The sequence below is a fragment of the Rhodofomes roseus genome, assembly GCF_022264815.1.
Source record: "Rhodofomes roseus strain CIRM-BRFM 1785 chromosome Unknown C8Q71scaffold_5, whole genome shotgun sequence".
NCBI classification, from domain to species: Eukaryota; Fungi; Basidiomycota; class Agaricomycetes; order Polyporales; family Fomitopsidaceae; genus Rhodofomes; species Rhodofomes roseus.
Window position 1 is genome coordinate 1,824,214 of NW_025952961.1, and position 18,771 is coordinate 1,842,984.

Genomic DNA, 18,771 nt, shown 5'->3' on the forward strand with positions numbered 1-18,771 from the left:
ACGTCAACATCGTCCGACAACGAAACCCGTCGTTTCTACCGACTATCGACCCCTGCTCCCTGCCACCTCATACGGCCCTGGGAGACTCGCAACCTACACAACTGGAGCCCACCGCGAGGGGTTTTTATTTGTTGGATTTCATCGACGCTTACGCGTAACAACCATACATCCTGCCTCCTCTAACTCGTCTACGTGCGAAAACTCTTCCCTCCGGACTTCGTAACCAGTCGCCACCGCGTCTGCGAACACCGTCTCGTAACCTTCTCCAGGAGTTAGCGGTAGCGCAGCACTCCCCCGACACCCCGGGCAACATTTCGTTAGCGGCTCCCGCCCTCGACGACATTCCAGGCGTTCACCACGACGATAGCGATAGTGATAACCCATTCTACATCTTCCCGGAAGGAAGAACTCCGGTCGGCAGCAACTCTCCTCTCACTTCCGTATCATCTATACCGCCGGATCCCTCGTTTGCCGACGTCTTCCTTAGGCGTAACTCGGACCCAAGTCCTATACCTAGAACGATTCATCCCGCCTTCATTCCTCTCCCACCGTCTCCGGTTGGTTCCTCGCCGTCGTTATTCCCATTGTCTGTTCCCACCTCCGATTCCCCAACGCCTTCTTCAGTCTCCTCTCTAACTCTTTTGTCCGTATCACCTTCACCCGCACCAAGTATGGCAACGCAAGGAAGCCGGATGCCCCTGCGCACGGAGCGTCACGCGCCAAAGTTTGATGGGACTCCGCGTGCCCTAGGGCGCTACTTCGAGGAGCTCGCGGACCTGTTCACGCTGGTAGGCGTCGTCAACGACGCCGAGAAAATAAAGTACGCGAAGCGTTATATCAAACCCGAGGATGACGAGATCTGGGGTACGGTTGCGGTGGTGGCCGACACTACTTTCGATGAATACTGCACGGCGGTCATGGGACTGTACCCCGGCGCTGACGGGCAGTCCAAGTATATGGTCGACGACCTCAAAGCTATTGCGAGGGAATCACTCTACGTGGGCACGTCAACCAGAGGAGCAGAAGCCGAGTACTATCGGAAGTTCCTTCCGGTGGCGAAGTTCTTGTTAGCACAGAGCCTAGTCTCGAAGATACAGGTCAGCGACTGCTTCCTGGAAGGGTTCCCGCCCATGGACGCGGAGCGCGTTAAGCGTCGCGTCGAGATCATGTACAAGGAAGTTGACCCTTCGAGAGGTTTCGACCTCGCGCAGCTGCACGCGGCCGCCCAGACCGCTCTATCACCCGTGGGGTACGGGGGCGGCGGAGGAGTCACTACCACAGGTGGGGGGAGTTCGGCGACGAAGGGTACCGCGACCACCGTCAAGGCGGAGAGCTCAGCTGACGAGATTGCTCGTGCGTTGCTGGCGTACCTTGGTGGCGGGAATCAGGGAGGAGGGGGAGCGTTACCGGCAAGGGTTCCATTTCGTCCGACGTTTAATGCGTACCCAGCTACCTACGGAGGCGCGCCCAGTGGTTACGGCAACTTCGGAGCTGGAGCGGGCGGAGGAATGGGACGAGGTGGAGGGTACGGGAACCAAGGAATGACGACTGGACCAGGCTATGGCGGTGCCGGAGCGTACGGGGGAGGACGAGGAGGAGGAGGAGGGTACGCCCCGAGTACGTGCAACTTCTGCGGTCAGCAGGGACACTTCCTCCGCGAGTGCCCCGAGGTGCGAAACTACGAGCGGATGGGGAAGATTGCCCTGGATTCAGACCGTCGTGTGAGACTTCCGAGCGGTGATTACGTGTCGAGGAACCTGCCGGGAAACCTCATGCGCGAACGGGTGGATAACTGGCACGCGATGTTTGGGGCTGGAGCGGGAGGAGGAGGAGGCACCGCGCCTCCGAACGCGCAGCCGGATGGGGCACAACGGGACGCTCCTCCGCACCTGGCAGCGAATATTGTCGAGATCGTCGAGGAGGTCGAGAGCGCCAACTTGATCGAGCTGGTGGAAGGATACGCGTATGAAGCGTGCGAAGAGGAAGGCACGGACTCCGAGGATCGAGCTAGAGAGCTGGAAGCGAAGGCTGAGGCCTTGATCGCTGAAGCAGCGCGAACGCGGAGTGGAGGAAAGAAAGTGACGTTCGAGGAGCCGACGAAGGGCAAGGGTTCCGGAAAGCCGCTCCCGCCCGCGCTGAAAGGGCCTAGTGGGAAACCTCCTGGTGTGCCGGCGAAGTCCGGTAGTAGTCCAGCGGCCGGAGGGAAGGAAGTAGGCTCCGGAACGAAGGGGACGAAGGGGGAACCGCAGTACAAGTACACCACGAAGCTTAGTGGCGACAAGGACTCCGGGAAGAAGGCAGAGGAGCTGGTCGACCGTATGCTCGACGGAGGAGCGTTGCCGGCCTGGAGAGAGATCGGAGAGGTTAGCACCGACTTCCGTCGCGCCATGACCGAGAAGAGCCGCACGTACCGCGTTCCCTTGTCGGCGAACCTGGCCGAGGTTTGGAGCGAGGCAGAGCCCGTGGAGACAGCCCTGTTGGTAGATGGGACGGAGCTCGACTTCGAATGCTGGGATTCCCTCCGCCTGCGCACTGTGAAGCCCAAGATCAACGGGGTGGAGAACATCGAGTGCGTCCTCGATACCGGAGCGCAAATGGTGATCGTCCGGAAGGATGTTTGGACGCGACTTGGAGGTTCCCTGCGCCCGGACGATCGTGTTATTATGGAGACCGCCAACGAGGCGAAGGTCAGGACGGTCGGGAAGGCAATCGGGTTGCGTTTTACCTTCGGAGCGGATCTGGAGGTGATCCTCAACGCGCAGATCGTCGACGCGGCACCGTTCGAGGTACTCCTCGGTCGTCCCTTCTTCGCGGCGACGAGCTGCGAGACTCGCGACTTCCCCAATGGTAACCAGGAGGTGATTCTGACGGACCCGAAGACCAGCCGGCGTATCATGGTGCCGACATTTGAGCGAGGCCCTCGGAAGGTGCTTAAGAAGGCGGAGCCCGTGCGAGTTCCCGTGAAGAAGGAAGAGTCAGACGGGGGCGAAGAGGGTTTTTAATCGTCGAGGATGTAAGCGCAGCGAGCGGAGACGATCTGGTATGCCTTTGGTCACTATACGCATGGGACGACGGAGATGATGGAAGCAAGGAGAGCTTTTACGTCGCCAAGCAGGAAAGGAAGCCAGGATTGTTGAACTTCCGAGTTTTCAGTGTTCTTATCTTATCAGTTATGTACGGATATGGACTTATATTCTGCGATGTCAGATTACATACGTTCTTTGATGGACTTTGCCTAGATCACATCATGTGACTTTAGTCTGGATCATTCCATGATATTCCACGACATTCCTTGATGTTCCATGATGTTCCATATCATTCCTTGATGTCCCATCACGTCTTATATTACTCTTTGATGTTCCATCATGTCTCATATTATTCCTGATGTTCCATCACGTTTCATATATCTCTCCACATCAAACTCCGAGTTTTGGCTTACTCATGCTGCTTATCAGCTTACTCATATCCCCAAAACCTCGGACTTAGTGCTTACTGATGAACCACTGATACAGCATGTGACCTGTATCAAATGTGTATATATACTGGGCTGGTTTGCCCTGTAATGATAACGATCCTTCGTCCTCTCCTCTGCCTGCCAGCATAGGATCTTCCCTTTGGGACTGGTCTGTTCACTCACTCTTTAGTCCTTCACTGCCACTGGGCTTACTAAGCCTAAAACCTCTTTCTTCAACAAGGATCGTCGGACGAATCGTCATATACCCAGTCATGTACAGCACTCGAGACGCGTAGCAGCTTGAAACACGAAGATGTTGCTCGGTATGAGGCCCATGGGTGTGACGAAGAGTTCGACGACCTGGGATGCGAAGGGGAGATGGAAGAGACGTTCCGGGTGGAGGTCGACGACGTGATTCACGCGCTGGCATACAAGAAGGTAGCGCGGAAGGTGCGGCCAGTGGCTACGACCCTACCTGAGGAGTTTAGAGTGGTACGGAGGGAAGCTACCGATGCCCTAGACGGGCTTCCCGAACTGCCGTTACACCCACCGGAGTTTGTGCCTATGGGACGATACACGCGGGAGAGGAGGGATGCCTTGGACGTCGGAGGGAACGGATTCCTTACTGAGGAAGAGACCAAGCTGGTGGACTGGATCGTCGGGGTACATAACCAGGCCTTTGCCTGGGAAGAGAGCGAGAAGGGTCGACTGAAGGACGAATACTTCGACCCGGTGGTGATCCCGACTATTGAACACGTTCCTTGGGTTTTCAGGAACATCCCCATTCCGCCGGGGATTTACGATGACGTCGTACGGATCATCAAGGACAAGATTGCCTCCGGAGTGTACGAACCCTCGAGCTCGTCCTACCGCTCTAGGTGGTTCTGCGTGGTAAAGAAGGATGGGAAGTCATTAAGATTGGTGCACGACCTTCAACCGTTGAACGCGGTAACTATCAAGGATGCGGCGGTACCTCCGTTCGTTGAGCATCTCGCGGAGTCGTTTGGAGGGCGTGCCTGTTACGGATCCTTCGACCTCTTCGTTGCGTTCGATCAACGGACCCTTGATGCTCGTTCCCGGGACTTGACAACGTTTCAGTCGCCCCTAGGAGCGATGAGGCTCACCTCGGTTCCCATGGGATGGACGAACGCAATGCAGATCGTTCATGGCGACGTGACTTTCATGTTGAAGGACGAGATTCCGGATGTGACTATCCCGTTCGTTGATGACGTGCCTATCAAGGGACCTAGGACGCGCTATGAGCTCCCGGAAGGAGGGTACGAGACGATTCCGGGCAATGCGGGTATTCGACGGTTCGTATGGGAGCAGCTACAGGCCACGAACCGGATCCTGCAGCGCGCAAAGGTGGCGGGAGCAACCTTCTCGGGAAAGAAAGCCTACGTCTGCGTGCCCGAAATCGTTACGGTTGGCCATAAGTGTACGTATGAGGGACGGGAACCGGAGGAAAGTCGGGTGCAGAAGATCAAGGACTGGCCTCCATGCCAGACGGTGACGGATGTACGTGCTTTCCTCGGGACAATGGGACTGGTCCGGATATTCGTCAAGGACTTCGCGAAACTGGCCAAGCCGTTAACGCGGCTCACGAAACGAGAAATCGAATTTGAGTGGGGAGAAACGGAGGAACGTGCTATGGCCCGGCTCAAGGACGCGTTGGTGAACTCCCCTGCGCTCATGCCTATCGACTACGCCTCAGGAAGGACGGTTATCCTAGCGGTTGATTCGTCTATCATTGGGGTCGGGTTCGTCCTACTTCAGCTCGATACTAGCGAGAGACGGCGACCAAGCCGTTTCGGATCGATTACGTGGAACGAACGGGAGTCCCGGTACTCCCAGGCGAAAGTCGAGTTGTACGGTCTCTTCCGAGCACTGAGAGCATCGCGGATATACATCATCGGAGTGAAGGACCTAGTGGTCGAAGTCGACGCTAAGTACATCAAGGGCATGCTGAACAATCCGGATATCCAACCCAACGCGACGATGAACCGATGGATCGCGGCTATCCTCCTGTTTGACTTCAAGCTCATACATGTCCCCGGAGAGAAACATTCTGGAGCGGACGGACTCTCGCGCCGACGACGAGCTGAGGAGGACGTCGATGAGAAGGACGATTTCGAGGAATGGATCGACGAAGCCTGCGGATTTACCATCCTATGCTGGAACAGCTGCGAGCCAAGTACTCGATGGAGAGGACCGCGGGCCCGGAAGGAAGAACAGATCTTGTGCCTCATGGCAGGGGAACAGGACGACGAGGAACCCGAGATTCCACGACATGTGAAGGCCGAGAAGCAGGACGGGGAGTTGGAACAGATACGAGAGTTTTTGGAGACCACGGAACGACCGGCAGACATGACTGAGCAAGAGTTCAAGCGGTTCGTGCGAAGGGCCAGCGAGTTCTTCGTGCGGGATGGAAAACTCTGGCGGCGCGACCCGGAGGGAAAACACAAGCGCGTCATACCTACAGAACGGCGGTTCGAGTTACTGAAGCAGGCGCATGACGACCTCGGACATCGCGGAGTGTACACGGTTAGGACCCGACTCCTGGAGCGTTTCTGGTGGCCGTTCCTCGACCAAGACGTAAAGTGGTATGTTAGTACCTGCCATGAATGTCAGCTGCGGAGCGTGCAGAAGGTGCGCATCACGCCGACGGTGGCTGTGCCGATGGGCCTGTTTCGGAAGGTGTATATGGATACGTTCCGGATGCCTAAGGCCGGAGGATACACGTGTGTTGTGCATGCGCGATGCTCGCTCAGTTCGTACCCGGAAGGAAGGAAGCTTCGGAGGGAAACCGGGAGGATTATTGGCGCGTTCATCTTCGAGCAGATCCTCTGTCGATGGGGGGCCATCGCCGTAATCGTGACGGATAACGGGACGCCCTTTGTAGCGGCGTTGGATTACCTTGCCGAAAAGTATGGGATCAGGCACATTAAGATTTCGCCGTACAATTCGAGGGCTAACGGGATTATCGAGCGACGACACTACGATGTGCGCGAGGCTACCATGAAGCTATGCCAAGGAAACGAGTCTCGATGGCCTAGCGTGATGGACGCGGTATTCTGGGCGGAACGTGTGTCTATCCAAAAGAGCACGGGGATGTCGCCATATCGGATTGCGCATGGGGTGGAGCCGACGCTGCCGTTCGACCTCGCGGAAGCTACGTACCTGGGGGAGAGCCCGGAAGCGATGTTATCTACGGAGGAACTGATATCGATGCGAGCGCGGCACCTGCTGAAACGGAAGGAAGATCTCTCTAGGATCCACGAACGGGTGGTAGCGGCGCGGTATCGGTCGGTCAGGCAGTTCATCAAGAAGAATCAACATGTCATTAAGGACTATGACCACCAACCGGGCGATGTCGTACTAGTACGAAACTCGCAGATCGAGATGGAACACGATAGGAAGGCGAAACGGCGGTACCTAGGACCTATGGTGGTGGTGCGGAGGACGGAAGGAGGGTCATACATTCTAGCCGAGCTCGACGGCAGTGTGTCTCGCCATCGATACGCGGCATTCAGGGTGATCCCGTATCACGGGCGAGGGCCTAAGCGCGTTGAGTTGGAGGGCCTCAAAGAGTGGGAGGAGTACTTACCGGACGAAAACGAGGAATTGGACGAAGAATACGGAAACCAACTCGACGACGACGAGGAGGGCTCCGAGGAGGAGGATTAAGGGGGGGGAGTGGCGGGCGCGGGGGAGGATGGGATTAGGAGGGAAGGAGGGAAGGAAGGAGCGAACAAGGGAGAGCGAAGGAGGGCGAGGATCGAAGCCATGACCTCTTCCACGGACGACAGGGCGCGAAGGACCTCGGCGTTATTTTCGTCGATGGAGTGGGCATTGGAAGAGAGAAAGCGGGAGAATTGGTCCTCGACGCGATTTAGGCGAGAAGTAACCGACCGGATTTGCGCGCCCCAGTCAGCGGTGAAGGACGCAATGGCCTCCTGAGCAGCGAGGGCGGCTTCGGAAGTAAGGCGGATGGTGTGCTGGAGCTCCGGAAGGAAGGGAGGAGCGTCAGGACCGCGATGGGGGAAGGGATACCCAAGACGGGCATTCAAAGCGTCGTCCATCAAGTCATTCGCGCGGCCATACATCTCTTGGTCGACTAGGGCCATCCGGGAGCTGAGGATGTCATGTACGCGGTCTGCAATCTCCAAGCCGTTAAGCTGGCGAGCTGCCTCGAGCTGGGAAGAAAACAGCTGGTATTGGATGTGGAACCGTCCGCTCAGTGCCTCGACGCGATCTTCGAGTTCGGCTACGCGGAAGGAGATGGTTCCTACTGGGGCCAGGGGCGCAGCTCCGGAAGAGTCGGGGGAGGACGAGGGCGAAAGAGAATCGTCTTCACCGCACGGAGCGAAGGAATGATGGGCGCACTGGTGGCACTCTACCGGAGAGGGTGTGAAGGGTGGGACATCTTCTGGGAGTACCCCACCACAGGCGAAAGGGAGAGCCTCGAAGGCAAGAAGGGTCTCGTATTCTGAGCGGCGCATGCGTGGCAAGTACGAAGGTCGGAGGAAGCACTCAGAGGAGAGAACCTCATGGCTTAAGAACGCGGAAGGAGGTACCCTGCGATCGATGAATGGGACGGCTCGGACTGGCGTTGCTGAAGATCTTCGGCGATCCTCGTGGATCAGGATGCACGCGGGACGGCGCGTGGTAATCTGAGGGGAACATACCTTAGGAGGCACGCGGGAACGAAACTCAGGATACCGAATGGACCGGGACTCGAAGGGGGAGCAGCCAGCCGATATCATTGCAGCAACGAGAGCTAGTACACAAGAAATGGAGGGGAAAACTAATTTACATTGGGTTTAACCGACCGCCCGCTGGTTCTTACACTTCATCCTCGAGTTCGTCGTCCTCCTCAGCCGTGGAGCCCTCGTAAACAGAGCCGTCGTCCGAGTCCTCCGATTCGACGTCGATGCGGGGAGGAGAAGCCTGGCGGCGTCGAGCCATGGAACGACGCGTGGCGGGAGATGGTGCCACTGCGGAGGTTCGAGGAGGGTTGCGACGGGGTTGGGCCTGGTCAACACGGGCCCTGGCCTCTTCTGCCTGCGCCTGGAGAGCCCGAGCACGGGTCGCGATACTTGGACGACCGGCGGGGGGTGGGGACGGCGATGGTGACGGGTCGAACAGCGGCGCGGACTGTGTTGCGCGCGGAGGCTGTGGCGGCGCAGGAGCGGGAGGCGAAGATGCGGACGATGGGCCAGGAGGCGGGGGCGGAGCAGCGCTCGTGGAAGCCTGTGTCGGCGGAGCGGACGAGGTGGCAGCGCGACCGCTCATCGCAGAGGCCGAGACGTCGGGGAATTGGGCGAGGAGGTCGGTGGGGTGCGGTCCTTCGATGCGCTCGGAGGGGAAGAACTGGTGGTTGCACTTTTTCGCGTCTGCATTTGTCTGCGTGCGGTGGGGGCCGATGTACTTCAGGGGCATCTGCCCAGGACCTGAGGTGGCACTCAAGATCAATGGAAACCAACGGAAGGTGATAGAAGGACTTACCGCGGTTGTTCAAGTCGCACTTGTAGTGCTCGTGCGTACAGCGCGCGCACGAGTGCCCAATGTGACCGTCGTGACGGCACACTGTTCCAGCAACCTTGGCACACGGACCACAGGGACGGATAGGGGACCAGACGAACAGGGCGTACCGGGACCGCTTCTTACCCGTGTCACTTGAGGGGACGGGTGGCGCCGGATCGATGGGCTCGGGTTTGGGCGCGGAGGACGGCGCCAGGCGGGCGGTTGAGATTCGTTCCCCACTAGCGGATAGCCGAGCTGGCGGACCGCGACGGCGCACAGTCGAGGCTGAGGACGGAGGAGCAGACGAAGGGGTTGGAGGAGCCGGAGGTTCAGTAGTGGGCGGGCGGGGACCAATAAGCCGGAGGTTTCGCCCCAGAGGGATGTAGGACGGGGACTGGGAGTCGCGGCGAGGAGGAGGAGGAGGCGCAGAAGGGTGCTCACCGCCGCGCTGCTCGGCATACCGGCCGAAAGAACCAAACGCGGCGCGATCTTGCTCCATAGTGCGAACAACGCGGCGCGCGGCGGGGTGCTGGCGGAGCAACGTGGGCTCGCCCCATCGCTCGACAGTGAGGGAACGGGAAGGTGTCGGAGGGGACGGACTGCGCATCCGGACGATAGGCGGGGACGGGGAACGGCGACGAGAGCTGGAGGACGGGAACGGGCGTGCGGGGACAGCGGGTGCGGGCGCGGCGGGTGGAGGATCGAGGAACGCCGGACTGACGGCGCGGGGTTCAGCGCCCTCCGCTTCCCCAGGAGAGTCCAGCGGGAGGGGGACGTCTCCAGCACCGGGTGAGGCGGCGCGCATCTCGACATCTCCGTCGAAGTACGATACCGCGGACGCTGGGCGCGGCGGATCATCCTCGACTATGCGGGCAGGAGAGGAGCCAGCGGCGCGAGGAGGATCTTGCGCCTCCTCGGGTTCAGCCGCGTTGGGATCCTCAGCATCGTCCCAGGCTCCGAACGCGTACTCAGCCCGAATACCGTAGGGGAGTTCGATGGGAGGAGCATCCGGGTCGGCGGGGAGGCGGATCGAACGGAGGAGGGGGATGAGGGTGTGGCCTACGGCCCAGGCAGCGGGGTGGTCCGTGGCGTAGGCTCCGTACCGGGACGGGTCAAGCAGGTCGCGCGCCGCCCAGCCGAAGTTCTCCGTCTCGGAGAGGCGTCGCAAGACATACACGGTGTCGAATACCGCCTGGCGCAGATCGCGCCCAAGGGCAGTCGACGGGTAGCCGTTACACGTCCCGAGGGTCATGTTAACCTCGAAGGTCCACTGTGTCAAGAGTCAGCCAGGCAAGCGGATGGCACAGAGACAGCAACTCACGAAAGCGCTGAGCAGATTGCGTGCCCAGCGCAGCCACAGAGCCGCGACGTTTGGAGTCAGCGGCACCACTAGGACCGGCTGGAATGTGACGGCCTCCGCAACCCCAGCCTGGAGTTGGTCGAGGTCGCGGGCCACTGCTTGCAGGCGAAGGAACACGGGGTCGACGAGGCGCTCGGGCGCAGAGAAAGGGACTTGGGAGGGGGCAGACATGGCGACGGGCAAGGGGAAGGATGGTGGTGGATGGGAGGGAAGAGATGAGCGGTGGGAATGAAGTCCAGGAGCGCAGGTATATCTGGCGGCGGGGCTCGCGCAACGTGTTGCTTCCGCGAACGCCGTCCTCGAACTTGCTGACTGCAGGTGATCGTGTCAAGCGCCCCGATCACTATGGGCGCTCAACGGTCCGCGGAACCGGGCCCTGGAAGCGATCGACGCCTACGTCATGGAGAGTGGGAGGAGACCGACCGGGGACGGTCGGAATTTCAGGTGGGGGGAGATGTGGGCATGGCCCACGGTCTACGCACGGAATCGACAACATACGAACGCGTCAGGGCGAGAAATGGGACGGCAATACGGCGCAAGGCATCTCCGAGAAGTACGGACTTGGGGAACACAACACGAACGGGCCAAATACATTCCAACTAAGCCAAGCACACGGTTACAGAAGGTGCTACGGACGACTACATGGGGTCAGTTCAGCGAAGGGCTTGCGTTACGAACGTTCCCTCCGTCCCCGTTCCTTCCGGACCCTCCAGCCTCTCGGTCAGCAGCAGCATCAGCAACGCTACGCGTGAAGCCCATGGGGCGTGGATTAAGAGACATCGAACCCCTAGACGTGGCGAAGACTAAACGACGAGGAATTCCGGAATAATCGTCCGGAAGGTACAGCCCGTGTGACAGCTGGTCTTGAATACCTTGGACCGCGGCGGAGAGCGTGGCTAGCCCACCATCGAGCTGGTCAAGGGCGTCGGTGGTCGAACACTGGGCATCACTAAGAGCTTCCAGCTGGTTGGTGACGACGTCCCATCCGACGGAAGAAGCGCGCTGGTTCGATAAAGCGAGTGGACTGCTGCGATAGGAAATGGCTGGGAGTGGAGCACCTTCCTCAGCAATGCTCTGCTCGGCGAGGACGCGGTTAGGCGACCAGGCGATGACGGGGTATGGCTCGGGAAGAGACGACGCGTGCTCGGAAGGAAGGGTTGCGAAGATGGTGTCGAGGTACACTATCAGGGCGTGCACGGATGGTGTCTGGCGGACGGAAGGGAGAGAGATATCCCCGGAGGCTACGGCGATGCTACGAGACTCGAACAGCATGCGCTGGAGTACAGTCAGCGTGGGAGACGACGAGCCCTAGGAAAAGGACACACCAATAGCCAACGGCTTCCATGGGCCCAGGCCAGCCAGGCAGTCGGATCGTGGGGGAGGAGACGGGGTTCCAGGTCGCGTTCGTGTCGAAGGAGCTCGAGGAGACGGTAGAAGCGGACGACGTAGGGGGATTGCCCAGGGAGTGACATGGTGGGCGGAGACGGTGAGGGAAGGAGGCTGGGGCTTCACTGACCAACCGGAAGGAAGGGGGAGTAGGGGAGAGAACGGGGAGAGTCGGGAAGGTTTGAGGGCGTGGGAAGTCGGGAGGGGAAGGACATGGCGTGCTGGCGCGAGGGGGGGGGACTTACTTACCACCACCACTTCGAGAGCGGACGGTTAGAGGCAACTCCTGCGAACTAGGACAGCTCTGTTTTCTTAGCGGCGTATAAATCTCTCTCTCTCTCTTGCGGATCTGCGGCGACAGCGGCGAGCGTGCGTATAGCGAACTCTGCGTATTTGCGTGTCTTTGCGGGAACAGCGGTTCCATCGTTCAGCGGAACGAACATCGGGCAGCGTAGCCTAACCACTTCCCTCCCCCCCCTTCCTTCCGTGACTGCTAATAGTTACGTCAACATCGTCCAACAACGAAACCCGTCGTTTCTACCGACTATCGACCCCTGCTCCCTGCCACCTCATACGGCCCTGGGAGACTCGCAACCTACACAACGGCCTAGTGTCTCGCCTGGACGGTGTTGGCCGCGCCGGGTCTGCGGTTGAGCTGCACCGGTTGCGCTCAGGACCTCGTCACGGGCATAGCTGATGAGGGCCCGGACAATGTGGAGGGGCCTGCTCGCTAACGATCCATGTGCAGTGCCGAGGGCGACGGCGCGTGTTGCGGGCAACGCGACACTGCGGTGAGGGCTCGGCGGATGCACGCGATGGGCGGACATACGCGATGGGTGGACACGGCGGCGTGATAGGGCAGGGTGGCGTGGCGCGCGGGCAAGCGTTGTGGTGGGCGAGCGTGGCAGGCGACAAAGCGTGGTGGGTCCGCACAACGCACGCGCTCCTGGACCATCCCACGGCGCGAGAGCACGAGGGCGAGGGGGTCAGTAGGCTACATCAATCGAACCCAAACATACACGAGTACTTACGATAAGCTCCACCCAAGAGGACGCACCTTGAAGCTTGAAGCTTGAGCGCTGAGCTCCTGGCCTTTCGAAAGCAAGCGAGCGCGGGTGGACAAGTGCGAAGGAGACAGCAGAGTCGCAGACGCCGGGGAGGGCTCGTGCCGGAACATTCCGAGGCGGGCGCTAGTCTTGACTCAGTGTCGTGCAACGCGCGTTGTGACTTGTCGACGGTCGTCCTTCGTCTCCTCCTCCCAACGCCACCCAGCCCTCGGCCTCATCCTGGTGCTGTCGCACGTCACATCTGCCATCACTCCGCCAACGCATCGACAAGCCGAGCGCGCAACAGCTCATGCCCACTGTGCGAAGACAATGGGCATCGCCGGAAGACTGTCCGGTGAGTGCCACGTCAATTCCGTAGTATGCGTTTGCATATCAACACCGGACAATGAATAGACAAATGGCCTGGGCGTCCTGTCGCGATCACCGACGCATGAGCGCCTCGGAGCCCGTATGGTCCATTCGGCGCGCAGTGGAGTCACCCGCGCTCGTCGTCCGCACACACCAACAACACCGTCGCCTCCCTTCACGCACACCGTCGCCCACCATACCGATTCCTAACATAATCTCTTCCAATGTGGAGGCCGATGCGCGGGAGATGTCCGAGGTGAAGCGGCCGACGCGTGTGCGGGTGCACCGTGCATGCTAGTGCACATATGTTAGGTTCGGTGCTCATCCCTCACTCTTGTTTCTTTCTAAAATTCACGGACACAACAGGCATGCAAGCCCAAGCGCAGTGCATACTAGTGCTAACGTGAGCATGAAGGGTCGAGGGCGAAGGTGAGCATGCATTTCTGCATGCTTTCTACTGACTTCTGTCGGTAGTGCATACCTGTGGACGTGGACCGACGCCCACCTGCTCTGCTTGCGCGCGGAACGCCCATTCTCTCTCTCTCGCCTGCTCGCACGTCCACTCTATCTCGTCCGCTGCCGCGCCCTTGCGTGCCCATTGTTCCTCGCCCATTCTCCCTCGCGCACGCTCTCACTCGCGTGCCCTTCGCTTGCGTGCCCTTTCACGCAAACGTACATACTAGCCCTGCCAGTGCATACATACACGGCGGTAGGGCAACGGGTGGGGGACGGGCGAGACAGGGTATATGGACAGCATGGTAGGTGTGGGTGTGGGCGCGGTGAGTCATGACAAGCACCGTGGCTCAGGCTGTTCTTAGTAGTATCATGTCTATATGAGTCTCAATATATCTCTCTGCAATTCTGTTGTGTCTTGCAGCACGAAGGAGTGTTTCGTACTGTCATATTGTCATGATTGCGAGTGCTAGTAGCAGGTACAATGGGTATACACTCAGCTACTGATTATACTTGCATATACCGCCCTATATAAGCCTATAAGTCTATTGTGCTATCATGCTAGTGTCTCTACAGTGTTCTATACTGTCCTATGTCGACCGGCAGTGGCGCTACAGATGGCTATGATCTTAGCCGGCGATCTATGGACGGCTATAAAATAGGGGGTTCGCAATGAGCCTATGCTGACTACACCTACTATATTGTCTAACATAGCGATTGATCTTTTTCCTGATGACGGTTTTACTTATCACCTGGTTAGCCTCTATCCGTGCTTATGGCGCGCAGGAGGCATTCAAAAAGGAGTCGTATGTACGCATCAATCGATACACTCGTGCTTCAAGGATTTTCTATGGTCTGAATCGGTTCGTTGAATACCTCAAAGACGATCTATATGGCGTTCTGACTGTCTCGCAGCTGGTTGACAGTCCATATAGCTGCTCTGGGGTCGTTCTATTCTGCCGCTTTGGCTGCCTACTTGGTGTACGGGAAGCCGATCACCGCATCTAATACTGGCCTTTCTCTGAACATGGCAGGTCAGAAGCCTCCGCATTGATGTCCTCGAGCTATGCTAATGTTATACAGTTGGATTCAGCAGCCAGATCCTGTGGTGGTTGATGCAACTCAACCAGTTGGAGGTATCAGGTACGTCCTAATATATTGGCTGGACTCGGAAACCGCCTACGATCCATGGTGTACTGTCTGGTAAGCAACAGGTATGGTCATTGTTACGTCAACCAGTTAGCCATGCTTACCATTGCTTAAAGTCTAGAGCGTATCAAGCAATACCTGGAGATCGAGCACGAGCCCATAGCCACGCCAGAACATCAGGAAAATCCTCCCCTGGGAATTCCCCGGCAATAGTAGATATTCTCAGTAAGGCTGAGATAGTCAGTAACCGTCGGTCATTCTGAGACGATTAGCAAAAATCTCAGTGCGATGCAGACCATGTAAGGACAAGTCAGTAATTCTCAGGTAATTCCGTTCCGAAATTGGAGCAAGCCACAGCATAGTGTGGAGAAGTGATAATTCGCCGAAAGCGTGGAATGACACACGACTGTAGGGAAGTGCTCACTCGGTACATGGTCACAACATGGTCATCACCCGTGAACAAGAGCTAACACATATCAATTGTGATCATAAACTACTGCGCATTATACCTCGTCTATGGACTCTACAACCCCCATGAACTGTCTATCGGCAGCCCACCGCAGCCCAGATTGACTTACCCGCCTCCACCTTCGAGCCCGTCACCAGCGCGTACTGCCTATCCACGGCACATACTGCCCGCGTGAGCATTGGGCCAAAGCTGAAAGGTGGCGCTGACATGAAAGGTGTGGGACGCGCGGAGGGAGATGGCGGCGCTGCGCGCACGGGAGGCGGCACTGATCGAGCACCTCGAGCGGGCGAAGGGGCCAGGCCCAGCGTGGATCAGAGAGCGGGAGAGCTGGGGTCGCCGGAGTGTCACTGCAACGACCCAGCTCAGGACGCAGCTGAAGGTGCGTGGGCCGGCGAAGTGGCAGACCACGGGTGGTGTGCGGCTAGCGTGCGTCAAGGCGAGGAGGGCGCGGCGCGTGGTTGCGTCGGCTGCGTGCGTCGGGCACGGTGCTGTGGCGGCAGCTTGCGATTGCTGCGCGTGAGCAGGACGATGCGTGTGCGAAAACCGTTCGTGGTCAACGGTGGTGGCGGCGAAGGCGACGAGGCGACACGGTGATGGCAAGAGGCGGGTCGCGACGGTGGCGAGCGGGGTGTGGAAATGTATATGATCTCGGGGGAGAGGCGGCTGCGCGGGATTTGCGATCGGAGGGCCTCGAACCCGTTCCTGTAGGGCATCGGCTGGCATCGGATTCGAAGCCCTTCGCGCGCAGCTGCAATCCGAGACGGATGTGTGGCACGCTGCGGAGCCCGCCCTGCATGAGGAAAGGCGTCGCCGCGAGCAAATGGAGGGCGTGCTCGCGGATGCGCGCCATGACTGTGCACGCCCGGTTGACCATGCCTGCATGCCGGATGCATGGAAGCCAGGGTCCTAAGTGAGCGAGCCTGCTTACGGTAGAGTCGGGGCCGCAAGGTGAGCATTGGGCCGAGGAGTGAGGTGGCAAGACCTCAAGAAAAGCGCTGACGAGCGAGCGAGCGCGGTAGAGGGACGATTCTCTCGTGGGTGAAAAGGTCGCGCGGAGACAGAAGATGAGCGAGCGGAGTCGGCTGGCAGTTGTCGTAGCCAGCGCCGGAAGAGTCGGGGTGAGTGGTCGCGCGTCCGGGGCGAAGCGACTGGGGAGTATCAGACGGAGAGACTCCGAGAAAATACACACCTCTATATGCAAGCCGACGGGGCATCCAAGGGCTGGCAGAGACATTAATGCGCGAGAGTAAAGCAGGGTTGAGTGAAGTCCGCAAACGCCAGCGGGTTGCGGCGGCACATGTGTCACATGACTCTTTGCCCAGGATACGGGCGCCAGTGCCACGTCGCGTCTTGAATCTTCCCCTCACATCCGCCATTGCGCTGTGGGCATGGCCCACGGTCTACGCACGGAATCGACAACATACGAACGCGTCAGGGCGAGAAATGGGACGGCAATACGGCGCAAGGCATCTCCGAGAAGTACGGACTTGGGGAACACAACACGAACGGGCCAAATACATTCCAACTAAGCCAAGCACACGGTTACAGAAGGTGCTACGGACGACTACATGGGGTCAGTTCAGCGAAGGGCTTGCGTTACGAACGTTCCCTCCGTCCCCGTTCCTTCCGGACCCTCCAGCCTCTCGGTCAGCAGCAGCATCAGCAATGCTACGCGTGAAGCCCATGGGGCGTGGATTAAGAGACATCGAACCCCTAGACGTGGCGAAGACTAAACGACGAGGAATTCCGGAATAATCGTCCGGAAGGTACAGCCCGTGTGACAGCTGGTCTTGAATACCTTGGACCGCGGCGGAGAGCGTGGCTAGCCCACCATCGAGCTGGTCAAGGGCGTCGGTGGTCGAACACTGGGCATCACTAAGAGCTTCCAGCTGGTTGGTGACGACGTCCCATCCGACGGAAGAAGCGCGCTGGTTCGATAAAGCGAGTGGACTGCTGCGATAGGAAATGGCTGGGAGTGGAGCACCTTCCTCAGCAATGCTCTGCTCGGCGAGGACGCGGTTAGGCGACCAGGCGATGACGGGGTATGGCTCGGGAAGAGACGACGCGTGCTCGGAAGGAAGGGTTGCGAAGATGGTGTCGAGGTACACTATCAGGGCGTGCACGGATGGTGTCTGGCGGACGGAAGGGAGAGAGATATCCCCGGAGGCTACGGCGATGCTACGAGACTCGAACAGCATGCGCTGGAGTACAGTCAGCGTGGGAGACGACGAGCCCTAGGAAAAGGACACACCAATAGCCAACGGCTTCCATGGGCCCAGGCCAGCCAGGCAGTCGGATCGTGGGGGAGGAGACGGGGTTCCAGGTCGCGTTCGTGTCGAAGGAGCTCGAGGAGACGGTAGAAGCGGACGACGTAGGGGGATTGCCCAGGGAGTGACATGGTGGGCGGAGACGGTGAGGGAAGGAGGCTGGGGCTTCACTGACCAACCGGAAGGAAGGGGGAGTAGGGGAGAGAACGGGGAGAGTCGGGAAGGTTTGAGGGCGTGGGAAGTCGGGAGGGGAAGGACATGGCGTGCTGGCGCGAGGGGGGGGACTTACTTACCACCACCACTTCGAGAGCGGACGGTTAGAGGCAACTCCTGCGAACTAGGACAGCTCTGTTTTCTTAGCGGCGTATAAATCTCTCTCTCTCTCTTGCGGATCTGCGGCGACAGCGGCGAGCGTGCGTATAGCGAACTCTGCGTATTTGCGTGTCTTTGCGGGAACAGCGGTTCCATCGTTCAGCGGAACGAACATCGGGCAGCGTAGCCTAACCACTTCCCTCCCCCCCCCTTCCTTCCGTGACTGCTAATAGTTACGTCAACATCGTCCGACAACGAAACCCGTCGTTTCTACCAACTATCGACCCCTGCATCAGGAAATAACCCACCTGAGAATTCCCGTAAACACTGCATAATCATCAAGCTTTCGCGGTAATATTGAGTTTTACCTTGTATCTGATAAACAGCAGAATTAGCCATGTCCTTCCCCGTCGAGTCAGAACGACGAGGTAATCTCTGGATTTCTCGGGCAGTAGCTCGACGTTACTTAGTGTTTCCGAGCACAATATCGTCCATTTTCATATTCACAGGATAAATCCAGATGCACAAGATAGTGGATAGGATCATTGATGAGATTGACGGTCATTACAGTATCTATGGTAGGTATATACATGCTGCGTATCTTCCAACCATGAACCTCGCAAACACCGCGTCCACACGCCCCGCCCGTCCAGCCACACCCACTTGTCTAGTGTGATGTGTCAAAGCGATAGGGAGGGACATGCACGTACTGCGGGGAAGACAAGCGCGAATAGCGCCACGTTAGCGAGGCTGCTGCCCCACATACATAGGGCTGTTGCCAGTGAGGGGAGGCCCGATGCATCTGGCCTTTAACAATCAATCGGGATATGATTCAGCCACACAGACGCAACACAGACGCACCAAAGGCCCAATAGTATGCCCAATGCTCCTCTAGGGATCTCACCCTTCTTGACAGCGAGAGTCCCCTCATGATCCACACATGCCTTCACAATCCATGAGCACCTGGCAAACACGCGCAA

The 18,771-nt window shown here is 58.7% G+C and overlaps 5 protein-coding genes across 5 annotated transcripts; 1 reads left to right on the forward strand and 4 right to left on the reverse strand.

The window, feature by feature from the left end:
* Window positions 1-692: 692 nt before the first annotated feature.
* Window positions 693-3,002, forward strand: C8Q71DRAFT_702509 (uncharacterized protein; the record flags this gene model as incomplete). The annotated part of the gene is made up of 2 exons (XM_047920255.1): window positions 693-1,473; window positions 1,603-3,002. 2 exons carry the CDS (start codon window positions 693-695, stop codon window positions 3,000-3,002), a joined length of 2,181 nt encoding a protein of 726 aa, XP_047781957.1.
* Window positions 3,003-7,137: 4,135 nt separating this feature from the next.
* On the reverse strand, window positions 7,138-7,956 carry C8Q71DRAFT_855593 (uncharacterized protein; the record flags this gene model as incomplete). The annotated part of the gene is made up of 1 exon (XM_047927191.1): window positions 7,138-7,956. One exon carries the CDS (start codon window positions 7,954-7,956, stop codon window positions 7,138-7,140), a length of 819 nt encoding a protein of 272 aa, XP_047781958.1.
* A 343-nt stretch (window positions 7,957-8,299) lies between these two features.
* Window positions 8,300-10,511, reverse strand: C8Q71DRAFT_855594 (uncharacterized protein; the record flags this gene model as incomplete). Its single annotated transcript, XM_047927192.1, has 3 exons — window positions 8,300-8,907; window positions 8,963-10,250; window positions 10,302-10,511. The coding sequence occupies 3 exons, from the start codon at window positions 10,509-10,511 to the stop codon at window positions 8,300-8,302; spliced, it is 2,106 nt and encodes a 701-aa protein (XP_047781959.1).
* Window positions 10,512-10,906: 395 nt separating this feature from the next.
* Window positions 10,907-11,852, reverse strand: C8Q71DRAFT_486023 (uncharacterized protein). The gene is made up of 2 exons (XM_047918853.1): window positions 11,666-11,852; window positions 10,907-11,615 (listed from the first exon to the last, which is right to left on the reverse strand). The coding sequence occupies exons 1-2, from the start codon at window positions 11,810-11,812 to the stop codon at window positions 10,989-10,991; spliced, it is 774 nt and encodes a 257-aa protein (XP_047781960.1). The 5' UTR covers window positions 11,813-11,852; the 3' UTR covers window positions 10,907-10,988.
* Window positions 11,853-16,722: 4,870 nt separating this feature from the next.
* C8Q71DRAFT_893614 (uncharacterized protein) lies at window positions 16,723-17,659 on the reverse strand. The gene is made up of 2 exons (XM_047928706.1): window positions 17,464-17,659; window positions 16,723-17,413 (listed from the first exon to the last, which is right to left on the reverse strand). The coding sequence occupies exons 1-2, from the start codon at window positions 17,608-17,610 to the stop codon at window positions 16,787-16,789; spliced, it is 774 nt and encodes a 257-aa protein (XP_047781961.1). The 5' UTR covers window positions 17,611-17,659; the 3' UTR covers window positions 16,723-16,786.
* Between the last annotated feature and the right edge of the window lie 1,112 nt (window positions 17,660-18,771).

What these genes read in the sequence shown, in the direction of transcription:
- C8Q71DRAFT_486023 (XM_047918853.1), bottom strand. Translation starts at nt 11,812, where the DNA reads ATGTCACTCCCTGGGCAATCCCCCTACGTCGTCCGCTTCTACCGTCTC. An exon ending in ATGGAAGCCGTTGGCTATTG is followed by an intron (nt 11,616 to 11,665) that starts GTGTGTCCTTTT and finishes ACTGTACTCCAG; the next exon opens with CGCATGCTGTTCGAGTCTCG.
- C8Q71DRAFT_893614 (XM_047928706.1), bottom strand. Translation starts at nt 17,610, where the DNA reads ATGTCACTCCCTGGGCAATCCCCCTACGTCGTCCGCTTCTACCGTCTC. An exon ending in ATGGAAGCCGTTGGCTATTG is followed by an intron (nt 17,414 to 17,463) that starts GTGTGTCCTTTT and finishes ACTGTACTCCAG; the next exon opens with CGCATGCTGTTCGAGTCTCG.